The sequence below is a fragment of the Heloderma suspectum genome, chromosome 4 (assembly GCF_057233095.1).
Source record: "Heloderma suspectum isolate Gila_16-S chromosome 4, 16-S_ref, whole genome shotgun sequence".
Taxonomy (NCBI): domain Eukaryota; kingdom Metazoa; phylum Chordata; class Lepidosauria; order Squamata; family Helodermatidae; genus Heloderma; species Heloderma suspectum.
The window spans coordinates 203118206-203141334 of record NC_139461.1 but is presented as its reverse complement, the minus strand read 5'-3'; the positions used below and the strand labels follow the sequence as shown (position 1 = coordinate 203141334).

The 23129-nt window shown below is 42.3% G+C and overlaps 1 protein-coding gene across 1 annotated transcript in view; it reads left to right on the top strand.

Moving 5' to 3' along the window:
* The window catches only part of HS2ST1 (heparan sulfate 2-O-sulfotransferase 1), a 129519-nt gene extending 109532 nt beyond the window's left edge, over positions 1–19987 (top strand). Inside the window, exons 4-7 of the mRNA XM_084852025.1 lie at positions 7540–7678; positions 9906–10003; positions 11346–11503; positions 13681–19987. Of these exons, the coding sequence (XP_084708151.1) occupies positions 7540–7678; positions 9906–10003; positions 11346–11503; positions 13681–13907 (622 nt within the window). The 3' untranslated portion in view covers positions 13908–19987. The remainder of the gene's footprint in view (positions 1–7539; positions 7679–9905; positions 10004–11345; positions 11504–13680) is intronic.
* The last annotated feature ends 3142 nt before the right edge of the window (positions 19988–23129 follow it).

The window sequence follows — 23129 nt, the reverse complement described above, 5'->3', positions numbered from 1 at the left end:
AGAGTAACTTGTGCTGTTGCTTTTTTGGAATTGAGAACTGTACAGTCTTTCAGTAAAGATTCATCCCCCTTAATAAACTCTAACATAATCCTTTGATTCAGTATACGCTCTCATAAAATGACAACTGTGGTGCTAGAATATTCTAGAAGTTTGACCAAAGAGGATAGACACCAAAGCCTCATATTGCTCCTTTGTCATTTTGTCCCTTTTAATTCACCCATTCATTACCTTACTCTGGCTGTCTAGCGCCATCATCTGTCGGTTGGGCAGCAGAATGCCTGCAGCAGGGGTGGGCAACTTGTGGCCCTCCAGATGTTGCAGAACTGCAACTCCCATGATCCCTCACCATTGACTGTGCTGGCTAGGGCAACGTCTTGGAGGGCCACCAGCTGCCCACCCCTGGCCCACAGATTTCTGTTACTCATTGTTTCCCCTGGAGAAATGCCAAGGGAGCCCTGGCTGGGCTTTTGTCCGCTTTATGCTAAACGGATGTGCAGAAAGTGTGAAGAAGCAACTTGCTGTACACTCCGTAGGGACTAACTGTCTATATATGCTGTGAGGGAGGGAGGGGAGGCATATGTTGAACTACTCCTGACCTAATGGAGCACAAGAGATGTGATAGATGCTGGTGGAACTGGGCTTCACTTCACGTCCTCTCTCTACGATGGCGGCAACTTTGCCTTCCTGGATGTGTAACTGTCACCTCTGCTTCAGGGAAGGAGAGGAATAGGCTCAGCCCAGGCCTTGCCTCATCTCTTTCCCTTCCTGATCATAATGGAAACGTTTACGCCTAGTGAGTGCCTGTCGCATTTATACCCCACCTCTTCAAAGCTTGAGACAGTTTCAGATAAATACAATAGAATCGAGAGCAGCAGCAACGCAGGTCCATAACTGGTTTGGAAGACTGGAGCAGTAGCCAATACTGCTGCTGCGCTTCTGCTCGTTCCTTTGCGCCAGCGGAACCAACCACTAGTGCAACAAGAAGCCACCCTGGAAACAAGCACAAGCATTTGTTTCTGCATTTGGACAGGTCAGTGGGACTCCCTTCTGTGAGCTCCGCTGCCCTGCCCTCCCCTGCTCTAGAAACAAGTCTTTCCACTTGCTTTACAAGCTGCTACCTTCCCATTGTGTTTGCAGCGGGTCCTGCAGACACGAAGGCACCATTGGATATTGGCCCTGATTAGAAATGGGTTGAGAAAAGATGCATCGTCCAGCTTCGCCTTCTGCTACCATGTGTTCAGTTCCCTTCCACAAAAGAGGGAGATTTGACGCTTCTCTAGAGCATTCTAAAACATCCCTGTCTAAAGGCTGTTTCTTCAGACGTAGTGGGGCCTGCTATCAACAAAAGACAAATCCTCGCCTCCCAGAGTGAGACATGGGCCTCTAAGCGCTTACTTAAGTGGCCTTAACCAGCCAGATTGGGCAGGGATCTAAACAAAATACGACCTCCACAACCCCAAGCACTCTGTCAACAACCTCAAGGCAAACACGGCTGAAAGGATCCAAGCTGTTGTGATAGGTGTCCATTCCTGGACACCTTTGGCTTGTTCAGCTGCCCTGCCAACTTTGCAGCAACATCAGTAATCCATGGGGAAGAATTTAAAAACATTTACCTGCTTTTGTCAGTCAAGTGATAAAGCTTTGAAACTGTATTTCAGAGCCCTGTTTTTGAAAGTCCAGGGTTACAGGCTAGTTTTGATGGATATTCTTTGCATGTAATTGATTGTCATATTTCTTTAAACAACAGAAATCTGTTTTTGCACTTCAGGAAAACTGGAACATTCAATAAAAAGCGTGGGGAGAACTTAGTCTTATGTACATCATCAAAAACTTCTAAAAACATCTTTGTAGTTCTTGCCATACAGTACATTAATCATGTTCTGCTAAATCAGCAGTATTCTGTATGAGGTGCAGGGCATACCCAGCCAGCAGGCCATGCTTACTTTGCCTGTGAACTGTCTTGGTAATTAGTCTGCAAAGGCTAACCAGCCTAGCATAGAGACGTGCTCTGTGTCAGAACACAACTGGAGCTACAGATAAAAACATGTCTCCCTCTTTGGTTTCCTTCTAAAGTTAATGGTGCTATGTAGAAGATGATAAAGATGTCATTAAGACGTGATGTTGTTACCTGCCATGGGATTTTTTATGAAGAGTAGGATATAAGTGGAAATAAGTAAATAACGTTGTTGAGAATTGTACTTAAGTCTTCATAGTGTCATTGTGCAAAATGTTTGAAGTACAACATAGGTAATTAAAACCAAAGTGCTAAACTCTTCTTCTGAGCCTCACAGAGGGCATTTCTCACCTCAGGATGGTGCCTTTTCCTGGAGCAAGTAGGCTCCAGTAGGGTCCAGTAGGCAAGTAGGGTCATCTAACAAGCCCTTCCTCTCCAGGGGAAGGAGCTGTCCTGATCCCCCAGACTGGTCCTGCCTAGCGAGCAGAGTGGTTGGGTCAGGTTGGAGCTCCTAAGGGACTAACCTCTAGTGTGGTGTTTTTGTTTTTCTTTCTCTTTAAATTCTTTTTTCTTCTGTCTTTCCTCTCTATTCTTTGTTCTCCCCTTTGGGAGAGGTGGTCTCAAGTGTGGTGTTGAAGGAATCTAGAATGGTGGTTCTGGGTGACTTTAATTTCCATGCTGATGCTGTCTCTGGAGCTCCAGCTCAGGAGTTCATGGTCTCTTCTGTGCTGTTGAGGACTAGTGGATTGCTGCTGAAGGGAGGGAGGAGTTCTTTCTCTTTGGCCTTGCGGCCTTGGCATCTCCTGCCCTTTCCAGCAGGCAGGGAGTGCCTGAACAGCTGGAGTGTGGCTATGAAGGAAATTGGTGGCAATTCCGGCTGCAACGACCACTGCCTGAGTGACATGGGGGCTGCAGCCTTTTGCAGCATCACAGGCTCCCAGAGGCCAAAAGGAACCTCAAGCAGTCACCCAGGAGACGCCAACATCCCAGAGTGCAGGACACGGAATAATGGGCTGAAGTTACAGGAAGCCAGATTCCGGCTGAACATCAGGAAAAACTTCCTGACTGTTAGAGCAATACGACAGTGGAACCAATTACCTAGGGAGGTGGTGGGCTCTCCCACACTGGAGGCATTCAAGACGAGGCTGGACAGCCATCTGTCAGGGATGCTGTGACTTGGATTCCTGCATTGAGCAGGGGGTTGGACTCGATGGCCTTGTAGGCCCCTTCCAACCCTACTATTCTATGATTCTATGACAAAGGTCTTCCTGACTTCTGCCCCCGCCACAAGGTAGGGAGGGGAAGTGAGAGCAGTGCAGATCAACAGAGTAGAGCAACGGAGAGCTCGGATTCTAGTGTGGCTTAAACAACAGGCTAAGGAAGGCTTGTAAATCACACAGTGGTTTGGCACCCAGCCAGAGCAAGGCAGGGGTGAGTAGGCCAGTCCTCCCTTCCCAAAACCAGCGACTGCCTGGTCAGGAATGCCTCCCACAGTTCCTGGACTGACTGGATCAAAGAATTGGTGTCTAAGGAAATCCAGGAAGCCCTAGCAAAAGGGGTGGGGGCTATCCAAAAAACGGAATAAGAAAGAAATCGTAAACAGACTACCAGATCCCCTTCCAGGGACTCCTCATCAGATTGTCAGTTATCCACTCCCTGCTGTTCATCTGATTCGTCCCCAGCCCATGAGTCACCCTGTTGTTCTTCCAAAAAACTTGAACGTCTGGATTAGGACAAAGCAAGGGGAGAAGGGAAGCGTGGCAAAGGGGACCAACACAGAGCCACAAATAGCCTTCGTGGGGGATTCCATGGACTCTGGAGACTTGGAGTCAGGGGAATTGTTGGAGGAGGAGAAGGAACCCTGCCCAAACAAGTTTCACCAGGAAACCACTCCACCTTGAAGCAGGTCTTGGCGGGTTGCACCTGGTGTGGGGCCATAGGGACAGACTGGGGATGCTGCTGGTGTAGTGGCCTCCCTGGCCAAGCTGGCAGAGGTGGTCTCAAGGGTGGTGTTGGAGGAATCCAGAATGGTGGTTCTGGGTGACTTTAATTTCCATGCAGGGGCTGTCTCAGGAGTGCCAGCTCAGGATTTCATGGTCTCCATGACGACCATGGGGCTGTCTCAGTTTGTCATCAGCCCAACACATGAAGCAGGGCATACCCTTGATTTCAGCTTCGCTCCAAGCTGTGAGATGAGTAGGCTGAAGATGGGGGGAAAGTAACCCCATCGTTATGGTCAGACCCTTTCCTGGTAAGATTTGAACTCATGGTGTTACTTCCCTCCTGCAGAAGTGGGGGACCCATTTGGATGGTCCACTTCAGGGGATTGATGGAATCCAATGGATTTCTGAATGCACCTCTCTTACTAGCCTGCCCAGTCACTGAGGTAATCAGATGAGATGCTCCTGGTGGTTCCACATGGACATACAGCCCGGTTGGAGTCCACCCGGAGTAGAGCCTTCAGTGTGGTGGCTCCCTTCCTGTAGAACTCCCTGCCTCTGGAGATCAGGCAGGCACCAACACTGTGTTGTTTTGGGTGTCTGCTGAAGACATCTTTATTTCGACAAACCTTCCTTGATTGACCAGCCATGGTTTTTATTGGTATTCTGTTTTTAAAAAAACTTTTAATAAGGTGTTTTATTCCTTCTATCTTTTATTGTTCACCGCTCTGGAATCTGCTTAGATGTGGAATGGTATATAAATGCTGTAAATAAATAAACAAACCAGTGCACCGTTTCCCCTACCCTGTTAGCTAAGGCTTGCAGGGTGCTGAATATTAATGACAATTAGGTGAAACCCGGGGAACCCTCTTCCTCCGATTCTAATCTGGCTGACATGGTTTTTCCTTCAAGTCCTCTGAATCCTCTCCCTGTTCCTTTCCCAGATTCCTCCCACCAGATATGCAAAGCTGAATTGACCAACCCAGGCAAGATCAAATCCATACACAAATTGCTAAAAAGGAGTTTTATTCCCTCCCCTTGGTAGTCATGGATTTGCTCCAGGTGCCCACTGTAAATGCCCCAGTGCCAGCCCTTTAATCCTCTGCAGTGATTCTGACAGAGGAGGAAGAGGGGCCAAAGGAGCTCTGTGATAAGAGGGTGGAAGTGGCCTTGCACAGGGAATTTGAAGCTCCAGCAGCAGCTCTTCACAGCCTCAGCAGCCAACTCTGTCTTTGCTCCTGCCACTTATCTGTGGGCAGCAAAAGAGCTGGCAGGTTTGTATTCCGTTCCTAAACAAGTCAAGGGCACTTTAAAGAAAATATCTCCTTCTGCCGCATCCCTAGCTGACTCTTCCCTAGATGCAATCCTATTGGGGGCTAAATGCATGGAAGCTAACGCAGTGGCCAGAATGTGTGGTTATGCAACTGGGATGTGGATACCAGTTCCCAAGCACAGTTGGTCATTAAGCCTTTTGCCAGGAACAAGCTCTTTGGAGATACCCTGGATACTTACCTTGTGGAAACCAAGGAGGAGAAGAAGGCATTGCTGACAATGAAGAAAGATGCTCCAGACTGGCCCAGCCCTTCACTACAATAAGCAAACATCAAAGCCATTTCATTCTGGGGGGTCCTGATCCAAATGGAATAGAACATTCAAGTCCATGGACAGCTACACAGCAGTCTTCCAGCCATTTCAAGGAGACGAAAAGATCTCCATAGCATGATGCCAGGGCTCAGGGCCCAATTGAGGGACTATTGGACTTGCCAAGGAATGGTTCCCGATCACTTTGGATCATTGGGTCAGGGACACCGTCTCTCAGAGCTATTGCCTGGAGTTTTCCTGGATGCCCCGGGACATGTTTATCTCAGTGCCAAAACAAAGAAGCCAGAAAAACATTTGAAATTCCTCAAAGCTATTCGCCATCTCGTCGACATCAGGGCCATAGAACTGGTCCCATGATCCCAAGACAGTTGAGGTGTATACTCAATTTTCTTCTCGGTCCCAAAGAAAAATGGAGCAACAAGAACTACTATGGACTTTCAGTGGTTGAACAGGCACCTCCTTAATAAAGCATTTCAGGATGGAAACACTCAGATCCCTTGCGGCAGCACTCCACCAACAGGTCTTCTTGGCTTCAATCGGCCTTTCAGAAACATTTCTTCATATACCCATCAGGCACAAACACCGCAAGCACCTTGCCTCTGCTACAACAGATGGCACTGCGAGCATAGAGTGCTCCCCTTTGGCCTCACCTCGACTCTACGGGTGTTCACTAAGATCTTGGTGGCCCTACTTGGGTGCCCCAGGATCCAAGGCATGTTCCCTCACCTGTATCTCAACGACATCCTTATACTGGTGACTTCCGAGCAGAGGTGTCCCGCCAGTATCCAAAACACACTGACTGGTCTGAGGGATCATGGCTTTGTCATGAATGTTTCCTTCTGCATCGGTGGCCTCCAAGCCATAAAGTCCTGCAGAGGGTGATGGTGTGGGCACTGATCTTTGGAAGCCCACCCTATGTGGCTAGTGGCTCTGCTATATCCGGAGGTGAGGAACACCCTCCGTGAGGCTCAAGAGAAAACAAATTAACTGTGAATTTCTGTTCTCTGAGCATCGGGGGGGGGGGGGTATTCTGCCTACCTCTTTCTCTTCCAGTTTTTTCAGGAAATTAGAAGCTTCTGCCAGCACCCAGCATGGGGGGCGGGGGCAAGGTGTCCTGGGGACATTCTGTGGTGCCAAGTTCCTGTTTGTTCCCTGTTCTGTGTGTTTCTCTTTGTTTTTTTTAGCACAGGTTGTTCACTGTTTGTTTTCCAAAATACAGTTGCAGTTTAGCTTTTCCAGCAGTGCTTGCTGGTTGCTGCCACCATTTTTCAACAAGGGATTGAGGGGTAGTTCTTGCTCTTCCAGTCCAGTCTGGGGGATCAGGATGGCTCCTTCCCCTGGAGAGGAAAGACTTATTAGATGACCCTGCCTACTCATTCCAGGAGGAGGTGCCATCCCAAGGTGAGGAATGTCCTCTGTGACGCTCAGAAAACAGAAATTCATGGCAAGAAAATTTGAATTTTTCCCATTTTACAAGATTTTTGCTGTTGAATTGAGCTAATAGTCAATCACTTTTCTGGCTACCAGTTGGCACCAAGCATAATCATCATTTCTGTGCAGCAACAAGACTTTAGAAAAGCAAAAGCAATTTCTGAGCACCTCCCTCACCCTCATACCTTTTCCCCATCTGGACATTGTGGTTGCATCAGCTGCACAATCTTCCTTGTTACAAAGCATAGTTTTAAAAGGCTGCATCTGTTGGAAGCCGAAGTCCCAGACAGTATTTCTGCTTCCCAGATAGGACTTCTGCTGATAATAGTTGTTAGACAAAAGAAACTGAATGAATATATGTAAATATTAAATATACAGGTTTAAAATTCATCAAAATGGAACGTTTTGGGGTAAGACTTGGTGACTTTGAAAAATATCTAAAGCTTGTATAGTTTTTAAGCTCTTTGAAATAGAAAACATTGTCTACCTCTCATTGTTTCTCCTGACTGCCTTAATGAGGCAAAATGAAATAATTGTTTGAAACAAACATCACCCTTTACATCATACAATAAATGCTTTGATTTCTTAATTGATTATTTTTTTCTGTTTCAGATTTGGCATTAAAAAGAAACCGATATACATCAATGTCATAAGAGATCCTATAGAACGGCTGGTTTCTTATTATTACTTCCTGCGCTTTGGTGATGATTACAGGCCTGGACTCCGAAGGCGAAAGCAAGGGGATAAAAAAGTAAAAGTACATCTTGGTAGCTTTGTTCATGGCATAGTGTTAACTATGCAGATCATAACTATAATGAAAACATAGACAGCAAAAGGAAAATTTCAGAAGGAAATTTTGTCCAAAATAATGGGTTAAATCAAAAGTTGACATTTCATTCACAATAGGAGTCTTCCATTAATGGAAGAATCTTTGATCCAGCAGAAGCATCTGCTCATCTGGACATGTGGGTTGGGGGATGGAGGTGATTTTCACCAATCATCTCTACATCCCCCCCCATCCAGAGGACCCCTAAAGATTTTCCCCTTCTGTTAACAGGCACAAGGAGCTCTCATTCCATGAGAAGAGCTCTGTTCACAGGGGGTTGCATTCAACTCAGTGTAAATTCTGCATTACGATGAATTGCTGCGCATTAACTTGGGAGTGTGGGAGTGATAGAAACTTGGTTCAGTGTTGAACAAGGAACTCTTGCTGTGTACTTGAGTGCATCATAGTCTGGCATTGTCCAACATTTATCATACTGGTAGTCATACAAATAGGCTTACACAGTCAGTCATTTCTTAGTACAATTATCTAGAGATTGCCAGTTAAACAATATGGGAAGCTATCAGCGTCACGCCCAAATTGCATCAAACAGAATAATGCAAGCATATCTGACTTGAATATTTGAGCTAATGCTTGCTTATCCAGCTATGACTTTACCCCGTGTAATGATGTCTGCAAATGTACAACATTTGTAATGTATTTCAAATACATTTGAAATATATTTTGAGATCCTAAGTGGAGTTTTGCTTGTATAAATTCATTATAGCATAGGTAGATGGCATGAATGAAAGGGGGGGTCAAATGCACTGGGGGGGGTGTCTGCTTTTTTGCGTACATGCACAGCTGTACTAATACATGCACACATACAAAGCCCAACATAATAGATAACCCACAAATATGCAAACTATCCAGAAAGTAACTGAATTTCTTCGTCTCCCATCTTGGTACAGTTTCACTGCATTGAGCTTTCCTCTTATGTTTCCGCATAGAAACTATATGAATCAACTATTACACACTGCCTTAGAGATTCATAGAGCATGCAGATACATGCAGTTCTCCATCATTCTAGTTCTACAAAGCCAAAATGAGGACACAGAACAGACCAAGTTCTTTTTGTAGATCGGTTCCTACCCACACGTTGCTCCTCATTTAAAGCCACATCTGCACTAAAACAATCTACAGTTCAGTTGTACCAGTTTTAATATCACTCCAGTAGCATTCAGCAGATACCTTCCTCTGTAGACAGATATATTCTGCTATGAAACTGTACTATGCACCGCTACACAGTTGTACTGGAACAACACAATACAGTTTTAAAGGCTCTAGTGTTAGTAATAATGTCTGTACAGTTTGCTGGCAGGAAGCACGTAGTCTCTGCTCTGACCTAGTTGATCATTCAGCACTTTTAATGCTGGCCTAAGATCACTGTCTACAAACAAATTCACTTGATCTACACTCGCATCATCATGATAGAACTGACACAAAACTTCCTACGCAACTCAAGCCTTTCATTGGGAATTGGCTCTTGTTGCTGTGCAATTTCTGCTGGGGTTCTCCTCCAACAATACCAGAAAGTTGGCCAGCAAGTGGACTAATTTTTGCATATAAGTCTTCAGAATTAGTTTTCAGTTTTAACTGTGGTAGTAGCAATATGACTAGCTTTGTGACAGACTTGTTCTTGGGGAAGAATGTAAGCAATATTTAAATTATTTACTCCTCACAAAATATAATCCAAGTGCTTTTAAAATGGGCACATTTTTTCAGCGTTCATAGCACATAGTAGGCCATTTTGACTCACGCTGTTCATTTCTAGCCAGAGGTACCATGTGCTGAGGCAATTGTGAATGCTAATGGCTCCCACAGAGGTAAATGTGGCTCACCTTTCTGCATGCTACTGCAGTGGTCGCTCTTTGAGCTTGAACAATTGCATACAACAGCCACACTGCACTGCGTTCTGTGCTTGCCCTCTGCCTTCACATGACCATCTCATTGTGTGGCTACCACAATGGAGAATCAACACCGGTTGACTCACAAGCATGGTTGACACATGCAGGCACAGTTATGGGAATGGGCCTCTTAGGAAGTTATCGTGAAGTAAGGCACTCAGAGTCCACGTTCATTTAGCCGCATTAAGAAGTCTGATATGCAAGATGGAAATTTAAAGCTCACCCTTGAATGTGTGTCTTTGTTCCAGACCTTTGACGAATGTGTAGCAGCTGGAGGCTCAGATTGTGCCCCGGAGAAACTCTGGCTTCAAATTCCGTTCTTTTGTGGTCACAGTTCTGAGTGCTGGTAAGAATATGAAGCTGGCTTAAGTTGCAGATCAAATACATTATTAATGTGTATTTTATTTAGCAAATCAAAATGTGTTGCAGAAGTTTAGAACATATCTGCACCTTAATTAACAAGAGTACTTGGGTACTCTTCTTCTTCTTGAGTACCGCTTCTTCAGGGGTGCTACAGAACTGTACCGCACAGGTATTTAAATAGCCATGTACTAAGTCATCCTCTTTTTAAAAAAAAAAAAGAAGAAAAAGTTTACTCTTTCACATGGCTCTTTAGGATATGAATGAATCTTCCAAAGTACCAAACAGCAAAGTGGTTTTGCAAACTGCAGAGGACTGTCAACCGTTTTCAAACTAAGCTGTATGTTTCCTTTCTAAACCCCCATGTTAATGTCTGATTAAAAGCTCTTTTCAGCAGGAGATTTTTTTCCTATCAAGATTGTTAAAAATGTATATATAGAGAAAACATATTCAGCATGCAAGAGCTAAATCCACCCTCATTTTTAGCTAAGGGAGTAGACTTTATGACAACTATAATGTAAATACGGATGAACATGTGTGTGCATCACAATTGAACCATTTCCTTGATGAAAGTGTTCAGGAAATTGAAGTTTAGAAGCTGACTTGTCACATACAGTATTTTGGTTCAACTTATCAGTAGGAGATGGAGATGAGAGAGGCTTTTTTAAAATCAAGATAATGCTGTCTCTTAACACGCTATGTCTGAAGGCCATTTCAGGTATGGCGAATTTCCTCCACTGTATTTCTGTGTAGGGAAGAAATGTGTATATGGCCATGTTTTCTGTTTATTTGATACAAGGCATGAGCGAGTGCTTGCAAAGTATGAGGTGCTATATGAATGTTTAACCATTCCAGAAACCTGAAATTTTCCTCCGTGTTTGTCCTCGTATAAAGCATTCTTGCTAAAATGCAAATATTCTGCAGTCTGTTGTGGATGGCTGGTGCAAAGCTGAAATGTGCCTTTCAATTTCTATTTTTATGCCATGTCAAAAGTGATACTCTTGAAAACTTCAGCACAACAGCAAAACTTTCCACATCGAATAGTGCACAGCACACTTGAAAAAGGAATTAGTATTATCAAGAAGTTAGAAATCAGAGCCATAAATCTTTTGACATCTAACCTAGGCAATGAAGAGAGCAAAAAGTGGGGAGCAGGGAAAAAAGCAGAGGAAATTAAAAATGTGTGTGGCTGAAACTTTGTTTTCTTGCCTGTGCAAAGATAACAGCTAAGCCATTCTTTTAGCCTGGTGTGAGAATATCTAAATGAAGGGAACCAAAATTCTTGGCAGACATCAAAACCTTCCTGTAATTACTTTTTATCGTTTTAGGAATGTGGGAAGCAGATGGGCTTTGGAACAAGCCAAATACAACTTGATTAATGAATATTTCCTAGTGGGAGTTACAGAAGAACTTGAAGACTTTATTATGTTGCTGGAGGCAGCTTTGCCCCGCTTCTTCAGGGGTGCTACAGAACTGTACCGCACAGGTATTTAAATAGCCATGTACTAAGTCATCCTCTTTTTTAAAAAAAGAAGAAGAAAAAGTTTACTCTTTCACATGGCCCTTTAGGATATGAATGAGCAGTTTTCCTGAGATAGTGGTCAGATTGGTTATTCCCGAGAGACTGACTACCCATGTAGGTACATGTGATTCCAGGGGCTACTTCCAGTTCCCTCTTGGGCATACTCGGCATCATGTGTATGCATGCGTTGTCCACTAGGTTCCAATAGCAGAAAGCCAGATGAAGCATGAACAGCACTGCTGGGTGGGCTCCAGATACCAACTGATTTCACTGTGGCGCGAGAAGGGTCGGTAGTCATTCAGTGACAGAATAGTTGTGTTTGTTGGAAAGCTTCCTGCCTGGTATCAGGAAGCTGATCAGTAGTCCAACTCCATCTTTTTAGAAGGGTTTGGGGTCAGACTGGATTTATACACACACACACACACACACACACATCCTTAACATCAAATACACATTTGAATGATCGGTGATGGGTGCTATCCCTGGCCACATTGCAGAATCTGCTGACCTGCCTGCTTCAGTAAGCTCACTGCCATTTAAGGACTCCGGTGACCACTGAGAATCAAACCTGCTCTGAAAGTGACGAGAAAAAGTTTGTGAACCCCTTAGGAATGTCACATATTTCCAACCTAAAACGTTATTAGATCTTACTCTAACCCCATAATCCTAGATAAAGAACAATAGATAACCTGATTAAACAGATGACACACAAACATGATGCTGTTTCAACATTTATTTATCCACAACTGATTCAACATTAAGTACCCATTTGTGAAAAAGTCTGTGAACCTTTAGATTCAGTACCTGGTGGCACCCCCTTGAGCAGCAATTACTTCAGGTAAGCATTTCCTGTAACTGCTGGTCACTTTCGATTCAGCTTCAGCTCACGGTTGGATGGCCTAGCATTCTCCTCTAGAATCTCCTGATAAACTTCAGAATGCATGGTTGTGTCAATGATGGCAAGCCATCCAGGTCCTGAGGCAGCAAAGCAGGCCCAAATCCTCACATTCCCACCACCATGCTTGACGGCTGGGATGAGGTTCTTCTGTTCAAACTCAGTGCTTGTTTTTTGCAAAACATAACATTCCTCGTTGAGGCCCAAAAGTTTTATCTTTGACTCCCCTGTCCAGAGGACATTGTTCCAGAAGTCTTGGGGATCATCTACATGATTTTTAGCAAATGTCAGATGGGCAGAAATGTTCTTTTTAGAGAGCTGTGGTTTCCTCCTGGCTGTTCTCCCATGAACACCAGTCTTGTTCAGTTTGTTTTCTGACCATTGTGTCATGAACACTCACAGTAGCCAAGGCGAGAGTGGCCTGCAGATCCTTGGAAGGACTGGCTGTGATTCATGAAGTCTGTCATGGTAAAATTATGGAATTTCCCTAATTAGCGTTAGGGGTCACAAACTTTTTCTCACCACTGTATATACCTGTCTTCATTCTGGGTTCTGTGTCTTAGTTATGCTAGAGTGTGATGGAACCTTGGAAAGAGCAGATATTTACAACACTGTGTGTGTTTATATTCTAAGCATGTATCGTGTTGTTAATGGCATATACCTACAATATATGGCCAGGATGTCTTGCTTGTCCCCTTGCTTTTAAGAGAAAAAAAAGTTCAGATAAAACACTGATGTCATGAGATAACTTGCTGTGAATTCTGTAAATCAAACTGTGTGCCTGATAGGTATGTAGCCTGTGTTTTTGTTAACTTTATTATCAATGGTTCTGAATTTCCAAATAGGCATTAATCATGATTGAAACAGATATCTTAAATAGATGTGATGTGAGGAAGTGCAGTTCCCTATGCAAACCCTTCCTCTTTATGGTTTCAGTAATTAAGCCCTTTAAACAGTGGGAGGAATGTGCACTCTGAGAGTACACTAATGCAAATGCATTTATGTTTAATGTCAGGGCTTCCAGTCTCCCAGTCCCAGAAGTTTAATAAATCTTGCCCCAAGTTCTGTCAGTTTATGTACCCATTTAGCAACCTGCTGACTAAAGAATACTGTGTGTGTGCGTGCGTGCGCATATGCATGCGGGCACACACATACTCACACAGACTTTCTGGTCTCTGTTGTGTACTTCTGGGAGTATTCAGGCTATAAGTCAAAGTGAAATTATGACTTTATATTTTGCTTTCAGGCAAGAAGTCTCATCTTAGGAAGACAACGGAGAAAAAGCTCCCCACAAAAGAAACCATTGCAAAGCTACAGCAGTCTGAAATATGGAAAATGGAGAATGAGTTCTATGAATTTGCACTGGAGCAATTTCAGTTTGTCAGAGCACACGCAGTTCGGGAAAAAGATGGAGAACTATATATTCTGGCACAAAACTTTTTCTATGAAAAGATCTACCCTAAATCGAACTAAGAACAATGCATATTTTTAGGTTAAGGAACTAAACCTTGTGGCCACATCCATATTCTCAGCCCCAGTGTGTAGATTGCTGATAAACAAACTGAGGCACTTCTGTCTTGAGCTCGACAGAATGAACTGTGGTTGCTCAAAGAAGATGGCTGCTGACTAGATATGTTGGTAATCCAAAAGTATACACTTCAGTTTCTTTAATATTCTCAAAAGAGGTTACTATCCTACACCTGAAGAAGCCTACACATATATTTACAGAAACTAACCACACACCAAGTCTAGCTGAACCTATAAAGATGAAAGGCTGCCCCGTTTGCTCTTTTTGCTTCATAGGACAGCTTATTTTACTTAGCCTCCTGGGAAGAGGAAGCTGTTGGTTCCCTAGCCTCAACGTGGAGATTTGGGTTGTATACACTTATGAATAATGTTAATAACTGGCTGACATTTGTGTTTTGTACTTGTGAATTCATATCACATGACATTCATTGGAATGTTCAATCATGTTCTGCTAAGAAAATGCTGCAGCTGGACTTGCCCATATTTGTAAATGTGGGTTTTCATTTTAAGAAGCTAGAACTGATCATCAGTGTGTTTAAAAATTCAAATTCCATAGAGGCAGTGTTTCTTTAATATCCCCTGAACTTCCCATTAATGTTGGGAAAGCTCTCTGAAGAAGCTGGCTTTTGCCTGCACGTCAGTATAAAACAAATAGTGAATTCTGTATCATTGTTCCATGGATTCTTTGTATTTTAAAGAACTACTGGTGAATCCATATTATGACTCAACTAGTGAGCTGTGGTATGGTTAGAGTTTTCCTACTTAGATACTTTTACCTGTAGAATATTTTTACTAAGGTGCTTTATAATGTGTTTTAAAGCATTGCATTTGCAAAAGGAGTAAAATGCTGTAAATAATGCATATTTTATGTATTTGGACCAAAAGGTTACAAGTAACTAGTTTAATGTGTTTTGGCCCCAGGTTTGTTGTATGTGAAGTAAAAGCATCCCATCTGTTGTTCAAATTCCAGTTTTGAGTTAACCCTTGGACATCACCAAAATGCACTTCAGTGACCTCAACAACTTTAAATATACAGTGTGTCTGTCCAGGAGCCCCCTTTACAGAAAACTACTTAATCTGCATCCTTTTATCATGCTTAAAAGGAAAAGGAAAACGGAAGCATGTGGCCTGGCCAAGAGAGATACAAAGAAATTGACGTCAATGTGTTCATGGAACTGCCTTATGTTACTTCAGTAAACTTGCATTTGCCATGATTAGCACCTTATAGTACTTATATACAAGAGGTTTCGTTAGCAGTTGGCTAGATACTGGGACACTACATTTTTAACAAAATCCTAGAAAATGTGCAGTTCTTTATATTTGCTATCTGCACATGTGTTTGCCAGTTTGTTTTTGTTTTTAAATTAGTACAGTTTGAAGATTTTTTTTAGTTCACTTAAATCAGCCTTTGAACTCCACATTCTATAAGGTATTAGAAGTGCAGTGTAGATGTATTGATAAGGAACTTTACCAAAATCTTGTATCTGCTGTACAACCACAAAGAGGTTAACTGTCTATAAACTGAATGTTTTCATGCCAAAAACATGATCCTATTATAAAAGGGTAAAGAGACTGTTAAGTAAAACTTTTAATTTGCTGTATTCTTTATTTTGCCTTCGTCTTAGCGATTTAATAATAGCACTGCCTTTCTACACAGTTTCTTCTATTCAGTTAGCAATCATTGATTATATTATTTTTTTCCTTCACTGTATTACCATGAGCCAGAGTGTTTTGTAGCTATGTTGGTCCAACTGAATGAGGCATAAGAAAAAGAAATACACTTCGATTGGACCAACTGGTTACCTCAGATATAGCAAACTTGTGAACCAATGTGTTCAACCTCAGGTGTTGATGCTCAGAGCACAACTAAAAAGTTCATTGTTCAGACTAAAGGTGATGTAGTGGGACTCTTGATTCCATTCTTATGTGTTCAGAAGAGAGTTTGAGGATGTGCCTCAAAAACAAGGGACATCGTAGCATGGAGTGAGCTAGTGTTACCATGTAGACTCAAGTATGACTGTGGAAATGATTTCTGAAGTCGCAGTATAGATCCTCTGAGTTAGAGCCACGGTACAGACTTCATGAGGTGGGTTGACTACCATTCTGGCAAAATCTCCACTGTGTGGACATGTCCTCAAAACGAGGTGTGTGTGTGTATATTAATTAGATACTCTGCCTATAAAAATAGCTTTGGCAGTTCAGGTGTATTTTAGATTATCAGGCTGCAATCATGTGCACAGTTACCTGGGATTAAACCCTATTGAACTCAGCTAGGCTTACTTCTCAGTAAACCTGCGTAGGATTGCGCTGGCAATGCAGTGAACAAAGTGGACAGTAAGTGGGTAATATAAGTAGAAAGGCACTTTTATGTTTCCCAAGTGCTCATCTTGAGCACATGTTCTAGCAGCTGTGTATGTTTTAGCCTAGCTATCGTAAGTCATGAATGGTATATTTCTTGGGTATATTCAACCTAATGAGACAACATCACCAGGTACCGCTCCAGTTGGGGAAAATGTTCCTCATGATGGTTTAGTACTTCTGATTAACTGTATTAAGTGTACAGTTGTAGAAAGAGGCTGCTGCAATATTAAAAGATAGTGGAAGAAATTAGAAAAGTTTATAATTGCACGTATAAAGAAAAAAATAATATTATGGGGCATACCATACCCTCTCTTCTTTAATAATCTATGCTTTATTCTCTCGAGTTCTTTGCATGAAGAGGTTGTAAACCACTTTTAAAGAGAGCACTGAATAAAGGTGTTATTGTTTACAAAACGAAATACAGGCATCTGAACACTTAAACCACACTTGTAAGTTTACGAAAGTAACTGGTAATGTGACATGTATAGTCTGCTCATTTTGAAAGTATTTAAAGGTGTAGAAAGGAATGATTTACCAAGGGCTGTTTTGTACTCTGTACGTGATTTTGTTTTGCAAGTGCAAAAACGGTTTAAAACCCCATTTCTAGTCTTTAACAACTGTAGAGAGGACCTTTGGAGACACATTTTCTGAATCTCAGCAGTCAGGGTTTAGGTCCCTAGAATAATTGCACCATTTCTTGTTCCCTCGTGGCTAAAATTCTCTGGTCTTCACTACAATCGTTTATTGCCTGTTGTTCCCTAAATCCTTTTCTTTCGACACCCAGTTTTCTAGAATATTCCAGTTAGAGCTGGGCTGAGCCTTTTGGCTGAGCTGGGGGGGGGGGATTCGGGGGGGAGGGTAGGAAGGATGTCCCTGAAGATGAGGGTGGGTAGGAGAATTTTGGAGACATTTTCAGGGGGTGGGGGAGGTTTGCCATTTCGTGCTTTTAAATTTTATGAAGTGGGCAAGAGGTGTTTCTTGCTTTTTAAACTTTAAAAAAAGTCTTGCACCTGCTCATAGCAGTGAGAAGGTCTCTGCAGTCTCCTGGCCTGGCAGCACTTCCTGAAATGCCTATGGGACTATGTTACATTTTGATGTAATGTAGTCGCAGGGGTGTTCCAGGAGGGATGCAAGGCTCTTTTAAAGTTTAAAAGCAAGAAAAATACCTCCACTATCTCATAAAGTTTAGTAAGGTAAACAGCAGCATGCCCTGAATTTCATTGATGTTTCCCACTCCTTCCCCGGAAAGCAGCAGAATGGACCTGTGAAAGCGTGGGGCAATTTTGACTCTAAATACTTTAATTAAACCTTGTTTCCTGAGAACTAGAAATTGCAAGCAAGAATTTCAGATTTTATTTTTCGCTTGCAACACCCAGGAGATTGGCTAACATCCAAACTATAAGTCTGAGCAGCTCCTCTGTTTGTACACTGGTTGGTTCTGACATAACACCAAACCATGAACTGTGTTTCAGGTAAGCCATGGTTGGTGTGGCTTCTCTCTTCTCCCAGGCATTCCCTGGATGCTATCCCAAATAGTGGCTTCGAGGGTTGAGCACCATCCCAACTCACACTGTGGTTTTATGTTATCTCTGAACTGAAGCTGTGGGTTATTGGAACATTTTTTTTGTTAAGTGGTTTGCCCTTCTGAAAATAAGCTGTTGAAAAATGTCTGAATTTGAAAATGCTGGAAAGGAGTGGAGGGGAGAGCCAAAGCTGAGACAGTGTCCAAAGGCTACCAAATGGGTTCGTAGCTGAGCAGAGATCTCTCTACTTATCTTCTAAGCCCATGTTGGACTGTTGTGGCCCAATTTTCCCCTTAGGTTACAGCAAGAGAGGAAATTTGTTTCACCAGTAATTCACTGTAAATCTGAATTACGTTTTGAACTGGGTACTGAACAAGATGCATTCTTTAAAAACGCAGCCCACAATCCCGATGATAATTCATCTATAGGAGTAACCTCATTAATATATTGTAATGCATGCTTTAAAAAGTACAGTTAGTAGAAGCCCTTGAATATGGCTTAAGGAATTCCTTACAACCCCCTAGCTTTGGAGGGAGCGCAGTGGGGCAGGGAAGGGAAGAATACTATTGTCTGATACCTTATATTTTGTAAATCCAAGCATCCAAGATGGTTTATATACGTCATAACATTCCTGGTGTAAACTTGTTTCCCTGGTCAGAACCCCCACCCCACTTGCAATGGCAGCCCCATTCATGTGAATGGAGGACACAGATGGTTGTGCACACAGATTGCTGCCTTCATTGAACTGAATGGTAAGCTTATACCTGCATTGTGTGTGGCCACAAAACTGGGACACTAGTATGGAGACCTTGCATCGCTGCACTGGTCTACATGCAAACGTTGAACCTCTTAAGTTGCTGAGCAGTTCTGGCACCCTTTGTATATACCCAAAACTTTATCATACTTCTGCCTTTTCAAAGGAGTTCATTTTAGAATGCTCAAATGCTACAGATTCACTGGCTTTAGATCTTTTATTCTGTAAGTCATATTCTGGAAATTCAGTTCTAAAAAGATGCACATTTGAAAATTTAGCAACATTTGTTACAGGTTATGATCACTGGTACATTTTTGAAAACATTTAACATGCAGAGCTTTAGCCACATAATCTAAGCAATGCTGTATAGATAAAGTGTATATTCATACAGACATGAGTTTCTCTTAAATGATGTGAAATGGGAGCTAAAATGTGTGGTCACATCTGAAATGTAACAAAGTCTCTTTAGGAATCTGGCTTGCCTCTTAGTTTTTGCATTTCTAAATATGAGCAGCTGCCATTTCATTGCCTAAACATTTGCCTCTTAAAATCCTAGAATAAAGGTGCACTGATCTCGATGGGTTATGCTTCCAAATAAGCATAATAGGGTTTTAGCCTAAATAGGTCAGTTTGTAGCCTCTTCTTTTTTTAACACATCATGTATTGGAAATGTTTCGTATGAACAAAAATATATGGATGGTGTCTAAGCTATGCTGCAGGGAGCATGCTGAAAAGCCTCTTACCATGTGCACTGCCAATTTAGCTCTTAAAAGGAGCATTTTGTGACTACTGGAGATCAAATTAGAGGGAGCGTAATCAATTATCAGTTGCCAGGCTATATCCTATTTTAAGCCCATGTAGCTATGTAACCTTTGGCGGCACCTATTTATAAACTGAAGCCCTTGTTGTAAAGATTTTTATAGCAGGTTTGCATAAAAAAAAAATCTGTTTAGACGCTTGTATTTCTCTGGTACTGAAATTTTGGAAAACAAAGCTGTGGCTTCTGTGTTAGAGCATTTCAGAAGCAGTATCGAATGTAATTTTGAGAACATGGATTGTGCCTCTCTCTCATATATATATACACATACATACATACACACATATACACACACACACGCGCGCACACACACACACACAGAGCTAAATAGTGCCTTTTTTCCTCACAATCCATGTTAGAAGATGCTCACTCCTCTCTGTTTTCCTTTCTCTTCACCTGTTGATTCAGTTGTGCAATACTCTCCCAAATTTAAAACCATTTTGTCGCAGCTGTTTTGAGACAATTGCTTCATTTTTTCCTCTTACTTTGCAAGAGCTTTCTGTTGTTGAAGTGCTTCAGTTGATTATCTGATGCAAATGATACATAAAATAAAATACCCAATGGGAATGGGGAGGATAGTCTGGCGTCTTTATTTTTAATCTCTCCTGTAGACATTCAGATGTCTATTTGTGTTTTTGGTAATCAAAATGAAAATGCAGACAGTTAAGTTCAAAATTATAAATACTGCAGGGGTGGTATCTTTTTTTATCAGAGTTTGATAACCTTCATTTGTGCAGTCAAACATGCCGCAACTAGGATATGACCTTACAGTCTGTAGTGAGAACCTTGAATAGAAATGCAGAAAGAGGTGGGAGTGTGTTACATAAGGAAAGCCTCAGGTTAATTATAAAGATGGGTGAGGGAGTAAATCATGTCAGGACAAGCTATGGAGTGAGCATCCATACTTCAGGAGGTTCAAATGGAAACAATTATGTATTTGGCTGAAGTATCAAAGCAATGAGAGCAGCAGTGTTGGAAATCAAGCCATTAGGTATCACTGCTAGGGACTCATTCCATACGCGGAGGAGAGGGCGGGGCCAAAGCACAGGCACACCAAGGTTGGCACCATCCTGGCCAGCATTATATATCCTTGGCCCATCCCAATCCTGGCTTCCTTCACTGGGGGTCTACTTGAAATGGCAATGTACCTCTAACCAGTTATCAGTACAGACTTGAAGGAGGGCTTCCAGGTGGTGGCAGTTAACTGCAGTGCCGAGTCCTGATTGGCTCTTTAGGATCGTTTCCTGTTTTGAAGAGCACCGAGGCTCTTTTTGAGGCCCACACCCCCTCCATGTTATTGGCTTCTTGAAATGTTCTGTTTCCTGTAAAAAGTTACATCTCTCTTTAGAGCAAACATTCCGTATGTGACTGAGCCAAAGTAACGTCTCCATTTGTTACCCAGAAGCTGTAATGCATAAACACAACCTTTTATAAACGTTCCGAGATCTAAACGTTCTCTGCTGCAGCTGTCTTTTAGCTGTGGGACAGTCAGCTGACTTCACTCCAAGTGCTTGCTTTGATCTCTTAATGGGATAGTTCCTAAATATTTAGTCATCAGCATTACTTGCCGAGGCAACTGTCGTATGGAGTTTCAGTTCTTTTTAGGATGACCTGTATGTTCAGCCAAGGAGACTCCTGAAGGTTAAATCTACTGCTAGCTGGGAGGAGGGAGATGAAAGGAGGGTGGTCTATCATATTCCTAAGATGTACAGTCCATCCTAAAAATTAGTCTGTGCTACCCTCACAGGTGTAGTCCTTTCATTTAAGCCTATATATCTTTCATGCTTTAAAACTGGGCAATTGCATGGCTTATAAAACTGGTACAAGCACTTCCTCCAGGAGCACCTTTTGTCTGAATTCAAATATGGAACCACTCAAATAATTACTGTCAAGGAACATGATAGTACCTCAGTATGGACTACATTAGCATCCTGTAAAAGAAAACATGCAAATTTTATCAGGCTGGCACATTTGTTACCAAAGAAAACTTCTAACATAGGTTCTGAATATCCCCAAATTCATTGAAGGGAGGGCATATTTGTTCAAAGCTAGGTCTGTCTGTATCTTTTTTTTCTGGGTGCTACAATTGAGCATAGCATAGCTTTCTTGACTTCTTAATAAAATATAAGAAGCTGCAAGTGAATCTCAAAGCGATATCCAGATGTTTACTTCATGCTGTATTTCCCCCACCCCCTCCTGCTGTGACCTCCCCCTGGGTTTCATTACCACATAGCACAGATGTGGTAACTCACAATATGAGCTAATTTAAAAAAAACACAAATAATTCTCTTTATTAAGGAATAGCTCCTACAAAGAACACCTGTGGGTTCAAAACGAAAGCTTCAAGACCTTTCAACTTCTGATAATAACACACACTGTAACCCCATCAAAATGAAAGGGGCCAGGCAAGAATTTCTGCCAATTTTTATAAACACAAGTTGTTTTAGATGGTGCCCTTTCAAGTTGTCTTCACATCTGAGCACTAAGCTATATAAATGAACGTGACTGTAGGATTCTTCACATACTTTTAATTGGAATCTCAAAGAGTGATATTTGGATTTTCTACTTAAAGGCAGAGATGCCATGCATGAAATCTGCTACTTCAATTTGTATGAACCACAAAACATCAACTGCTGTATGTAGGTGAGCTTGTAAAATGCTCCAACACCTTGGTCCCTTTTCCATCCTGGTGCCCTCCAGATGTTATGGAATACAACTCCCATCATCCTGGATAATTAGACATGTTGGCTGGAGCTGATGGGATGTCTGGTCTAAAATATCTGGAAGGCACTAGGCTGGAGTCTAACATTACAGAGGTGCTCTCCGCAGGACTTCAGTCATGCGAGTACAAGGGAACCTAATTTGGGTGGGTGGGTGGGTGGGTGGGTGGGGCAGTGGACATTGCTCAGGGCAGTGGGCTGAGCTCTGAGGGGCAGCTGCATGGGCAGGGGCCACACCCTTCAGAGGAAGTCCCAGATACAAATAGTATTGCTGGCCTGAGAAAATCATGTTGGCCAGGAGATCTCTTATACACAAAGATGAGCTATACCAGCGGTCCACAATCTATTTCAAATGTGGCCCTTGTCATACACAAAACAGTTATAGCAGTCTTGATGCAGAACTTGTTGACATCTCTTTGATAATGCTGGTTACTGATCATAGTTTTTCTGGCAGCTTAGATAAACATACCAAAGTACAAAATGAATGGATGAGTGCTATTTTCCTTATTCAAATAAAAGTAAGAAATGAAAGCAGCATAATGTGCTTCTCATATGAAAGGGTATGTTTTATGTTGCCAAAATAATTATGTAGCATGTTTTCAAGTGTATGCAAAATATTTTGAATGTCACCTTGCTGAAATCTTTACAAGAACCCTATAAAGTTGGCCAGTATTATCCCCATCTGAGAAATGGAAGCCAAATGATAGTGGAGATGCAAGTGAGTTTGTGACAGAGGTGAAATTAAGTTTATTGTTTATTCTTGCCTGCGATGTTTTGCATGAAGGGGGCTTGCATTACAATGTTTCCTTGACAGTTAACACCTATTCTTGGTCATATGCAATGTATATCTAACTGTATAAATGATTATTTAGGGTAGGGTGAGGAAACTTTTTTTTTCTTAAGGTAGGGTGAGTTGCATTCCCTCATGGGTAATCTGTCGGAAGCCATGTGCTAGCGGTGAGCTTTCTCACCCCCCCCTCTCTCTGCTACCCC